A 13,467-nucleotide genomic window follows, 5' to 3' on the forward strand; every position below is an offset into this window, starting at 1 on the left:
TCTCTATCTGAAATTTGGCGGAAAAGATAGTTTGTTGTTAACACTAAGTGCACTAATCAGTACAAGCCTTTACAGACATTCAACGATCTATTTCGTCTAAGCCAATAATTAGCAATGGCATCTGGAAAGGTAAGTCATAAATCAAAATCGGCGTGATCAATTTGGAGCTTTTGAAACATTTTTTTAATTGTGAAAGGTTACACACCACTATTACACTATTATGTTGTTCAGCTATTGCTCCATATTACACACAACAAATTAGTATTTATTTATTAAAAATGATTAAACGTTTGTTGCTCTTTCAATATCTGTAAAAGCAATTCCCCGGAGCTTACTGTGTCAATGTAATGTAGTGTCAGCTGTATAGGGCACAACCTTACTCACTGCTGAACCAGCAGTTTTGGTGTTGACTGCGGGTCGAAACATGAGGGGTTTAAACCCCTATTTGGGCATACACTCTTTCTTTTACTAAAATGGAGTCAGAAATAATTCAGTTGAGCCTAAATTTAATGGGTTGTTAACGGGCGGTAACGGAACCTGTAGTACAGCTCAGTACATCCAGTTTAGGGGGTTCTGGTCTTGCCCAAAAAAGGTTAAAGAGGGAGGAGTGTACATGTAGTGTCAGCCATATAGAGCACTTCCAACAGCCTTTCTATTGAACTAGCTTTTATGGCGATGCAGGTATGGCGTCAACGGCGGGTCAAAAGGTACCAACGGTTCAATTACCCCTGTTCGGGCATATACTCTTTCTTTCACTTTAGTAAAATCCACAGTTTCTGTCCCCTGTGGTAAATCATTAAAAATTGAACCTGCAGCAATTCATTTATGAGTAAATATACATGTATCCCCACTGCTTAAGCGGTGCTTTTGAGCCATCAAAGCCAATTTAGATAGTGTTTGATATAAAATTGATTTTAAATGAGATTCTCATTAAATTCTTTAATTGGTGATCATAACAAGGAACGCTGCGGTCATAATGAATTAAGGCCTGCAGAAAGCGGTCTGACAACAAATAGTGAAACAGTATTATAATTCATCTGATTAATGCTACTACAGAGGATCAACATTCAACTGATTATCTTGAATAAACAGATACATGTATATCTATATTACATTTTCTTAAAATGACTTAGAAGCCCTGTGTATCTTCTACTTTCAACCTATTGCAGGAAACCCAGAGCCAAAAAGCAATGGCCAGTCTTGATAAAGAGGAACAAGAGAGAATCGTCAACGACACGGTGAAATACCTCCTCATTATTGATAACAAAAAGATTCCTATTAAAAAAGCAGGTGGGTATTCACCATTTTAAATTAAAAAAAAAGTTTTTTGACTGCTTCTTTAATAGCTTCTCTATTTTTTGAGGTATAATCATATTGGTATATCATCGTGTTGATGTCTAACATTGTTATTGCTGTAAGCACTAATGTCATGCAGAAAGTTGATGTTGGTCATAACTCTAAAAGCAAAAGCAAGAACCATGAAACTTGCTTTATTTATAAATTATGTGCAGATCATGTTTAGCCAGTACCATTAGGCTCTGGCTAAGATATTTGTTCAGTTATGCCCCCATGATTGAGGAAAACAAAGATGCCATTCTTTTGTTTTTAGCTCTACTGGCCAAAGAGCGATGGCTTGGTGTGCATGTCTGTCTGGAAACAATTGTGTTTTCAACTAACCCAAACACAAAATGTTCCCAGTTCCAACTATTAGTATGTTGCCTATTACCCATACATGGGCTGGATAAAAAATGAACAGATTAGCCATGCCAGTAGAGCATAGGCTCTCATGGGCCTCTTGTTTACAAGAACGTCTAGATGCAAGAAGTAAACTTTAGATATTATAAATGGAAGTAAAGGATACTGCAACCACTCAACAATAGGTATATATATATATATATATATATATATATATTACAGTAAAACTACGGTCGCCCTAACAGGCGGTCATTCGAAAACTGGTGTTCAGTCCAGGTCGAAGCTTAGTCCCGACCCTTATTCCTTCTACTTTCATATAAAATATACTGCCGCTGGATCGAAACCTAAATAAGTTGAGGAATCGAGCACGATTGCCAGTCCAAATACACAAATCATGCACAAAACCTTATGACTACCTCGACGTCAAAATTTCACACATTTTCTTGAAAGAATGTTCCTAAAAAACAAACAATTGGCAGTTGTTAATTTTTTCGCAAGTTATAAAAATTGCAGTGACGGATGAAAGGAAATTTGAAAAGGTGTGAAAACCCAATTTAACTGAATATGCATGACCGTTGATACATGTACCTGATATTGGCATCTGAGAAGATAATTGTCAAAGTAAATGACAAGCATTTAATCATATTCTCATGGTGTTTTTTTGCAAAAATAAACTTCGCTTTAAATTTTAAAACTATTGGTTTTACTTTCACATTTTCACATTTAGTATATGACAGTTTATGAATTTATCAGCGATTTCCACAGTGCAATACATAATCGGTGCCGAAAGAAACTGACAACTTCAAACTTTGAAAATACATTGTAAGACATTCATAACAGACTAAAATGGAAACTTGGGTCATTCAAAACATCGGATCACTCGAGGTTTTAGCTCGGTCCACAGCGTCCTCCAGCGCTCGCAGTTCTACTGTTCCACGCTTTCAAGCGGGCCCTAATATCTCCACTTTTTTGTCAACAATAATACTGTGTTCTAAAATGCCCTTAGAATGTGGGACATGAAGCGTGCAGTTTAAAACTAGTTGGCGACAGGACAGTTACATTTAGATTTGGGCCAGGTCAACAAAAAGTTACTTGGAATGCTGCATTGCATCAAAATTTGTGAAAAGATTCGATAGTACTTTTGAATCCTAGATAAATTTAGTTGACATTATTTAAGCGAATCAGTGAAAAAAGAGTTGGCAAAAATTACTCTTTTTTTTGTCATTCAATCGGATGTCACATAGACTGATATTGAAAACAATAAAATATCATTTTTATTATGAATGCATTTTAAATCTCCATGATCTTGTAAAAAATTATACAAGACGATAAAGTAATATCATTGTAATCATTTAAAGACGTGTCCTACTTCGTCATGACTTTTTGTTTTTATGTATACCATGGACCTTGTTTAAGACATCAACAAACAAGTGCTGAAAGAGAGCAGTAAGGCATTTCCCATTGTGATCAAAGAGGTGGCCAAAAGGTTGAAACTGGTAAGACTCTTCTTTCATTAAACCTGCCTGCACTTTAAAAAAATGTAAATAATATAATTTCTTTGTGATGTTGATGTTGTCTTTGTTCAAAATTGTTAAAATTTAATTCTTTTCAATGATAAATATTTAAATATTGTGAGAGAGGGTATGTGTTTATTTTTAATTCAATATTAAATGGGTAGTGTATTTGGAATTGGTTTCTCATTTTACAGTATCAATCAATTTTAAAAGTTGATAGCTCAGAAGAAAAAGGTGAGGTATTGTCCTAACCTTGGTGTCTTCGTTAGCATTTCTGTAGTGACTAACATTAACCTTTTCCATAAGTCAAAGTCTGTTTCAAGGTATTCAAATGAATCTTGGTACACATTTCGCCAGAGGCAGTAGACACATGTATAGCATTACACTGACTTTTAAAAATGATAAATTATTTCCCTTCTTTGACTTGAAAAAAACAACAGACTAGCGTTTGATTATGCTCCGAGGGCAGTTGTTACCTTTGGATTAGATCAATCTATAGCCATAGAAACCATGCTGTTGTTCCAGCTGTTTGGTATTGACCTTGTGGAGCTGGAGGAGAAGCAGAAAGGAAGCTACATCCTCATTAACCGCCTAGACATTGACGCCGAGACCAACCACCTTACTTGGTATTTGTGCTAAACTGTTTGTCATGTGCTTCATGTAATACGCCGTGATGGCTTTGTTTATTATGGTGTTAAAAACTTAAATGTTGGGGATGACTTGAAAACTGTCAGTTATAAACATGAAACGTAACACACATGTTTAAAATCACAGTACTCAAATTTGTACTATTTAATTTTCATAACTCTGGATAGAAAATTGTCCAGTTATGTCCCATTATCCTCTGGGATATCGTTAAAATCTGCTTGCAATGCTCTCCAGTTAACTGTGGAAAGAAAACAAAACTAGCTTTTTGGCTTTGATTTTGGTTTTATATCTGATATACCAAGTAAGACACTGCTGTATTTTATAGTTAAAACGTTTTTCTGTATACATGCACATTTAAACAGTAGTTACTGTTACATCGGATGTGGTTTTATAACACAAGTAAGATGTTTCACAGTTTCCATTTAGTGTTTTTATGGCAAATAGATACATATAAGCCAAAAATAGTTTTGAGTGTGAGAGCAAAGTAAAAAAACAATTTTTCAATTTTGCTAAAGACAGGAGCCTAGACATTGACGCCGAGACCAACCACCTTACTTGGTATTTGTGCTAATCTGTTTGTCATGTGCTTCATGTTGTTCGCTGTGATGGCTTTGATTATTTTCGTGCTAAAACTTAAATGTTGGGGATGACTTGCAAACTGTCAGTTATAAACATGAAACGTAACACACATGTTTAAAATCACAGTACACAAATTTGTACTAATTTTCATAACTCTGGATAGAATATTTTCGGTTATGTCCCATTATCCTCTGGGATATCATTAAAATCTGCTTGCAATGCTCTTTGGTTAACTGTGGAAAAATAACAATACTAGCGTTTGGGCCTTGATTTTTCATTTTATATCTTTAATATACCAAGTAAGACACTGCTGTATTTTATAGTTAAGGATTTTTCTGTATACATGCACATTTAGACAGTTAAATCAGAAGTTGTTTTATAACACAAGTAAGATGTTTCACGGTTTCCAAAGTGTGTTCATGGCAAGTAGATACAATTTTTCCATTTTGCTAAAGACAGGAGCTGCTGAAGGCGAATCCTCATGCTTTCCTATGTAAGGCCTAAAAATAATGGTTTGGTTAGAGTTTCATCCTATTCAAAAATAGGTAGGGTAGGTAGGCTATTTTTTTATAAGGCTTTATATAAGAATGATATTTTCATCATTGGACAATGGTGTTAAAGTAATCTACTGTATAAAGCAGTAAAAGTTTTAAACTACATATTGAAAAGCACTTAAAAAAACAAACTGACTATAAAAATGGTAGGGTTGGCGCCTATTTCATAGGTAGGTCTTGTAACCGGAACCAAATGTATTTTTTTTTTGTTAGGCCTAATAAGTACTGAGAATGATAATTCTTGACAGTTACAACATTACTCATTCTTCTAAGATTAAGGAAATATCCTATGAAACAATCATTTCATAAGCCTGTTTCAAGTTTCTGTGACTTGCTACAGAAGAACTCTGTAAACTTTTTTTTCACATTGCTTGTTTGCAAAAGGGCTTCACAAGAAAGTGTTTTTTTGGTTTCTTCCATATTTTGGATGAAAATATGAGTGGTCGCTTAAAAATTTGAATTTTTTGAAAATATGTTAGGTAAATCTGAATCTTGAATGAAACATTGATGTATTTCCAGGAGTGAAGAAGATGACAGTAAACACGGCCTGCTGATGATCGTGCTCAGTATCATCTTCATGTCTGGCAATGTCATCAGTGACAGTATGTACATAAGTGATTGTTGTTTTTATTCTGAGGACATGTCATGTAAAATGACCTGTTTCAAAAGCTTTGTCTCAGCTTTGGAGACTTGTACTTCAATCAAAGGGTTGTTTTTATCATCAGCCTCTCTATAAATCCTTTGTTTGAAATTAAGATCACAAAAAAAACTGAGAATACGTTCTGTCATTCAAAGCTCCTTGGTCTTATGAGGCTGAGGGTTGATTTTGCTTGCATTAATTTTAATTTATTTGGCCTTTTTTTCTGGGCCAAATATCAGCTGAATTCCCAAAGTCTACTTTTTTCCAATCACCAGAAAAAAAAAGAACGGATGACTGGTTTAACAAAACTTACACAAACTCAAACTAAATCTTGCCAATTTTGAGTATTAAAAAGAATCTTTTCCAAGATTAGCTGGAAAAAAAACTGATACTATTTTCAGGTTGGGAAATTGCATGACACTTATATAGTGTTCAGACTTAAATACTGAAGAATGACATACATGTAATTTTATATAAAAAATAATATGTCTTTAAATATTTGCTTTTGTAGACTTCATCATTGAATTGTGTGTTTTTGTTTTTATAGATCAACTTTGGAGTGCTCTAAAGAAGTTTGGTGTGGACCAGGAGTAAGTTCAGGATAAATTATACAATTTTCCTTTGAAATAAGGATATATTATACAATTTTCCTTTGAAATAAGGATATATTATACAATCTTCTCATGAAATAAGGATATACTATACAATCTTCTCATGAAATAAGGATATATTTTACAATAATCATCTCATGAAATAAAGATATGTTACATTATACAACTTCTCGTGAAAAAGAGATTTTGTTTTATGTTATCTTCTCTTGAAATAGGGTTATATTAGAATCTTTTAATGAAATAAGGTTACATTATATAGAAACTTTTTATGAAATTAGGATTTATTGTAGGATCTTCTCATGTTCATCTCTAAATTCTGCATATTTTTATTGAAGCATATTATTGTAATTGTCAGTATTATGGCAAATAAAATGTTGAGATTTATTGTTGTTGAGGAAGTTGTCAGGCATCAAACAAGTTGAATATTTTTGAATACTAAACGAAAAAAGGTGAATGTTAAAGCTACACTTTTTAGCTCACCTTAGCCGTAGGCTGAGGGTGAGCTATAAGGATCGATGCTTGTCCGTCGTCTGTCGTCCATCCACACTTATTTGTTAACACTCTAGGGGTCACATTTTTGCCTTAATTGTCACGAAACTTGGTCAGGATGTTTGTCCCAGTAATTACTCGGACAAGTTCGAATATGGGTCATCTGGGGTCAAAAACTAGGTCACAGAGCCCAAATATGGAAAAACCTTGTTTACACTCCCGAGGTAACATTTTCAGCCCAAATATCCTGGAAATTTGTCAGAAAGGTTGTTTTGATGATTTCTAGCTCAAGTTCGAATATGGGTCATCTGTGGTCAAAAACTAGGTCACAGAGCCCAGATATGGAAAACCTCGTTAACACTCTAGAGGTAACATTTTCAGCACAAGTATCCTGGAAATTTGTCAGAAAGGTTGTTTCGATGATTTCTAGCTCAAGTTCGAATATGGGTCATCTGGGGTCAAAAACTAGGTCACAGAGCCCAAATATGGAAATACCTTGTTAACACTCTAGAGGTAACATTTTTAGTCCAATTTTCCAGGAAATATGTCAGAAAGGTTGTTTTGATGATTTCTAGCTCAAGTTCGAATATGGGTCATCTGGGGTCAAAAACTACGTCACAGAGCCCAAATATGGAAATACTTTGCTAACACTCTAGAGGTAACATTTTCAGCCCAAATATCCTGGAAATTTGTCAGAAGGGTTGTTACGACGATTTCTAGCTCACGTTCAAATATGGGTCATGTTGGGCCAAAAACTAGGTCACAGAGCCTAAATATTGAAATAACTGCTAACATTCTTGAGGTAACATTTTAAGCCAAAATATCCTGGAATTTGTCACAAAGGTTGTTTCGATGATTTCTAGCTCAAGTTTGAATATGGGTCATCTGGGGTCAAAAACTAGGTCACAGAGCCCAAATATGGAAAAACCTTGTTAACACTCTAAGGTATCATTTTCAGCCCAAATATCCTGGAAATTTGTTAGAAAGGTTATTTTGACAATTTCTAGCTCAAGTTTGAATATGGGTCATCTGGGGTCAAAAACTAGGTCACAGAGCCCAAATATGGAAAAACCTTGTTAACACTCTAAGGTAACATTTTCAGCCCAAATATCCTGGAAATTTGTCAAAAAGGTTGTTTCGATGATTTCTAGCTCAAGTTTGAATATGGGTCACCTGGGGTCAAAAACTAGGTCACAGAGTGCAAATATGAAAATACCTTATTAACACTCTAGAGGTAACATTTTCATACATCAGAGAAGCCAAATCCCTGTTATTGCCCTTTAATATTCAACAAGTCTATAGCAAAAAACTTTACTGAGGTGAGCGATATCGGGCCATCTTGGCCCTCTTGTTTATTTTTTTGTCCCGGAACGAGCCAATTTTTGCAAAAATCCATGAAAACCAGTTATATAAGACTGCTGACAAAAATCAGATCGCATATTTTTATATTTAAGTTAAAAAACTTGATGTTTTATGCATTTTTTTTAAATTGTTAGTAACGGTTTAAGCCATAAAACATTAATTTTCGAACGGAAATATGAAATCTACGATCTGATTTTTTGTCTTATTTCATTGGTTTGCAGATATTTACGCAAAAATTCCAAGATAAAAAATTAAAAAAGTTGTGAAAATGGTCAATCTGTGAGAGTGCAGCTCTAACCTGTAAACACTGACATCATGCATATGTGAAATGTGATTACAGCTTTACCAATTTTTTTTTATTATTTCTTGGGTTTTACAACTTTATCACTGGAAAACTAGGTGAAGTTCTTTCTCAATATGGATTGCCTGCACCATGTATGTTTCATTTTACTTTTGATTTACCCAGCCTTCCTCACGAGGTGTTTGGAGACGTAAAGAAGCTGGTTACGCAGGAGTGGGTGCGGCAGTGTTACCTTGAGATTACACGCCAACCCAACACCGAACCTCCGCTGTCTGAAGTGCGATGGGGTCAGAGAGCACACCTGGAAACCACCAAACGTAATGTTTTGGGATATGTCAGCAAGGTGAGTGAAGCCTCTTATTTAAGCTTGATCTAACTTGTGTCAAGAACTGCAAAGTTGTTTAAGCTATTCATTGTATCTCTCATCATATTTTCTAAAGAATTCAGGCTTAGGATTGCACAAAGTTTGTTCCTTATTAAATTTAATACACACTTATACTCACAAAAGTTTGAAGCAACAATTTTTCAAAGTCTGAAAATAATTAAAACATTTTTGTGTGCTATCCAATCTCACTCAGCAATATGTTAAAGATCTTGGTGATGAAAAGGTGGCTAGCATGGAAAAGTATGTCTCCCAGATTGGGGTCCCTTGTGAAAAAGTGAAGATCTTCATTATAAAGGAGATCATTGAAAGATTGTGTGATAGGTTGAGTGTAGAATAGTGGTTGAGTGTAGTTTTATGAAACATGCATCAGGTGCTCACCTCACCTCTGGGAAGAGGTCAAAGTGTCTGCTTAAGACAAGTGTCCACTTAAGTCCGGGGTCAGATGGTCGCTTGCTTCCACTAGTTGTATATATACATGGCTGTTACATTGGTTTATTGAAGAAAGAATGACAGGTATTGCAATTCTATAGTTTCTTCATGTTTAATTTGATAGTGGACAAACTTAAATTAGACTGTTTTCCCAAAATGCAGGTAATGTTAGTGTTCCAAGGAGCACCCGTTACTTTTGTATTGTTCATGTTGTATCTTCAATACCTTCCTTTCAGATTTATGGTGTACAAGAGCTGTCACAATGGACAAGCCAGTGGCAAGATGTACAAGATTCAGAAAGAAATGAACAAGCAGAATGAAATGGAACTAGTGTTTAAGATTCTAGGATGTTTTGCTGTCGGGAAGGAAACGAAAATTCAAGGCTGGAAACCACAATGCCTAATGCTATAAACATAATGCTTATCCCATTGGGCATACTTGTAGTTCAATATTATGGCCTTGATCATGGTAATGGCCTCAATCATTGTAAAGACCCTCAATTAATGTAATGGCCTCAATCATCGTAATGCCTCAATCATCATAAAGACCTCAATCAATGTTATGGCCTCAATCATTGTAATGACCTCAATCAATGTTATGGCCTCAATCATTGTAATGGCCTCAATCAATGTTATGGCCTTAATCATCATAATGGCCTCAATCATCGTAGTGGCCTCAATCATCATAATGGCCTCAATCATCGTAATGGCCTCAATCAATGTTATGGCCTCAATCATCATAAAGGCCTCAATCATCATAAAGGCCTCAGTCATTGTAATGGCCTTAATCAATGTTAGGGCCTCAATCATTGTAATGGCCTTCGTTAAAGTGGCATTCAGCTAACACTCATTTGGAATAGTTAGCTAAAGTTTGGTCGCCATGGAAACATTTCTGTTAAATCCTGTATTATCATATTCTTATTTGTAGATTTTGAATCTCTGAAAGGTGAAATATTTCATGATGTGCTTAGATAAAAAGCAAGTACAGCGGAAACACTTGTCTCAAATATTGCTAGAAATACTGCAGATCACAAGTGTATCCTTGAACCTTTCAGAGCAGTCAAGATTTGAAGTAAACAACAATGACATTAACAATGTTGTTAACCTTAAAATAGTTCTGTACAAAAGGCTCAATATGAGGGCTACTCCAGTAAAACATATAACCCATGGGGGGAGGCAATTGTTTAAATAGTATATGGGTGGGTGTCTTTTTTCCAAACTGGACCCTTTAAGGGTTAAATTTGCTTCTGTAGGAGGGTGGTAGATTTTAAAAGTGCCTTTCCCCGGGGGTTATATGTTTAAATGGAATAGCCCTGACATAAAATTGATATACACATTGCACATTATACTCGCATCATCTGTCATTTACTTGAAGACTTGAAGGCAACTAAAAGCTGTATGCATAGACTTGTCAGTAATAAGGACACAATTACACCAATACAGTTGTCAATTGCCTATAGGCGCTTAGAATTTACACCAATGCACTAACCAAGTACATGGACCAATTTGTGTTACTTAAATGCCCTTCCATACTATTGTTGAGGTTAGGCTCTTGGGCTAGGCCAAGGTTATGTTTCAAATCGGCATATCTCGAGTATTTTAAGTGGTGTTTGACAACATATGAAGGACGTCAACAATTGAGTGAAGTGTTGTTATGGATGGTGTCAATGTACTTCTAATAGTGCTTCATGTAGTAGTGCAATGGCAATAAATTATAATGTCATAAATCATTTGTAATATACTTTAGAATGTTTTCTGTGCAATATACGAAATGTTGTACTGTGTAATGTACTCTGTGTAATGCAATGCACTTTGTGTAATGTATTCTGTAATGTACACAGTGTAATGTACTCTATAATATACTGTATTATGTGCGGTGTGTAATGTACAATGTATAATTTAATCAGTGTAATGTTCTCTATAATTGGCTTTGTGTAATGTACTCTTAAATGTACACAGTGTAATGTACTTTATAATGTTCACATTTTAAAGTACTCTATAATGCACTTTGTATAATTTACTCTATAATGTACACCTTGCAAAGTACTCTATAAGCAATTTGTGTAATCTACTCTGTGTAATGTACTCTATAATGTACACATTGTAATGTACTCTATAATGCACTTTGTGCGATGTACTCTATAATGTACACATTGTAATGTACTCTATAATGCACTTTGTGCGATGTACTCTATAATGTACACATTGTAATGTACTCTATAATGCACTTTGTGCGATGTACTCTATAATGTACACAGTGTAATGTGCTCTATAATGCACTTTGTGCAATGTACTCTATAATGTACACATTGTAATGTGCTCTATAATGCACTTTGTGCAATGTACTCTATAATGTACACAGTGTAATGTGCTCTATAATGTACACAGTGTAATGTACTCTATATTGTTCTGTGTAATGTACACAGTGGAATGTACTCTATAATGCTCTGTGTAATGTACACGTGTAATGTACTCTATAATGTTCTGTGTAATGTACACCGTGTAATGTACTCTATAATGTTCTGTGTAATGTACACCGTGTAATGTACTCGATAATGTTCTGTGTAATGTACACCGTGTAATGTACTCTGTAATGTACACCGTGTAATGTACTCGATAATGTTCTGTGTAATGTACACCGTGTAATGTACTCTGTAATGTTCTGTGTAATGTACACAGTGTAATGTACTCGATAATGTTCTGTGTAATGTACACTGTGTAATGTACTCTGTAAAGTTCTGTGTAATGTACACAGTGTAATGTACTCTATAATGCTCTGTGTAATGTACACCGTGTAATGGACTGTGATTATCTGATTATTTGAAAACAAAGAGCAAATAGTTAACATGTACTGCTCCAATGAAAGCAGTAAATATGTCATACATCCTGTGTTAACTAAAGGGAGTATATGGACACTTCAGACAACATAAAATCGTTACATCTAATTGTTTTTCTCCAGCATATGTACTTTCAGTCCTTTCATTTTGATGAGAGCATATGGTCTGCCCGTGTAATGTTATGTTGTTATAAATGTTTTTGAGTTCTATTTGCATAAAGATGACAAAATGAAAGTTTATCAGATGTCAATATCAGTTTATTTTAACACGATTGTGTAGACAGCTCCAAGACGGTATATTTATCTCCTTTGTGACCGGTTGTTTGGCAGAAACCACCAGTACTAGTGTCCTTATAGCGGACAAGAGTGAGTTCCCTTGGTGCGAGGTCATATTGCGTGACACTGATTTCTCTTGAACTTGGAAGACATACATGAACATCTTGGGTCGTACGCTTGTTTTTGACATGAACGAGGATAACATAATTAACTTAGTAAGTACATGTGTACTTAGCCATCAAGTCCACTCAAGTGAACGTGAATGTTTCAAAACTTGTCCTTGACCCTGTATATCAGTGACCCTGTTTTCAGATATCCTTTTGATGTTGATACAAAGGGATTCGAGAAAGGCGTAAAAAAAACAATTTTCCTCCCGAACCTACACATTTTTGCCAGTTTGCTTTTTTTCGTAATTCCCCGAAAAGTGCTTTTTGAGTGGACTTATTAAAATTTGACCATTTTATGCTGAAAGAAATCTATAATTGTGATTTACCCTGATTTAGATCGGTTAGGCACAGTTTCCCGGTTCTCAAAAAAAGTTGTGCCTTCTTACCTACCATATTTTTGGAGATGTAAATGGAAACGAAGAACTTTTGGGCCTTTCTTCTGTAAACAGAAGCACGTAATTAAATGCGTTACTCTATATACATTGCGCGATGTATATTTGACAAGATTTCCACATGCAGCCACACGGCAATGTTGAGTTGAACTTCTGGAACATTTTGTCTCGGACATTTGTCGAAATAACTTCTCCGTTTAAATGCAAACGAAATTTTCAACAAATCACCGACAAAATATCTTAGTCAAATTTGACTATTTAGAGACAATACATACAAGTGCATTTTAATGAGAAAAATATCAATACGTTTTCACCATTTTGGGATCGTAATTTTTAATTTGAAATCATACGTTTTATTATTTAAAAAATGAGTTTGAAAATCCGATGCTGGCGGTATGAACTTAAAAAAAATGGCTTGATGTCACACAACCATTAGTTTTGTGGTCTACATTATATTTTGTCAACTGCGCGCTAACTGGACCAGCCACTGATTATATCTACCGTTTCACCTGATAAAATCAATTACGGCTGGATGTTTACTTACTGAATCAAATATGTGGGAAAACCGTAATATTTATCACTGAAGACAG

The 13,467-nt window shown here is 35.0% G+C and overlaps 1 protein-coding gene across 1 annotated transcript; it reads left to right on the top strand.

Moving 5' to 3' along the window:
- Position 1: 1 nt before the first annotated feature.
- On the top strand, positions 2-12,282 carry LOC128231346 (non-structural maintenance of chromosomes element 3 homolog). Its single transcript, XM_052944030.1, has 8 exons — positions 2-129; positions 1,170-1,290; positions 3,112-3,191; positions 3,735-3,835; positions 5,510-5,592; positions 6,178-6,220; positions 8,559-8,736; positions 9,444-12,282. Exons 1-8 carry the CDS (start codon positions 115-117, stop codon positions 9,525-9,527), a joined length of 705 nt encoding a protein of 234 aa, XP_052799990.1. The 5' UTR covers positions 2-114; the 3' UTR covers positions 9,528-12,282.
- Positions 12,283-13,467: the final 1,185 nt, after the last annotated feature.

The sequence above is a fragment of the Mya arenaria genome, chromosome 4 (assembly GCF_026914265.1).
Source record: "Mya arenaria isolate MELC-2E11 chromosome 4, ASM2691426v1".
NCBI classification, from domain to species: domain Eukaryota; kingdom Metazoa; phylum Mollusca; class Bivalvia; order Myida; family Myidae; genus Mya; species Mya arenaria.

Coding starts and splice junctions, on each gene's coding strand:
- LOC128231346 (XM_052944030.1), top strand. Junction 1,291..3,111: donor GATTCCTATTAAAAAAGCAG/GTGGGTATTCAC, acceptor ACCTTGTTTAAG/ACATCAACAAACAAGTGCTG. Junction 3,192..3,734: donor TGGCCAAAAGGTTGAAACTG/GTAAGACTCTTC, acceptor CTGTTGTTCCAG/CTGTTTGGTATTGACCTTGT.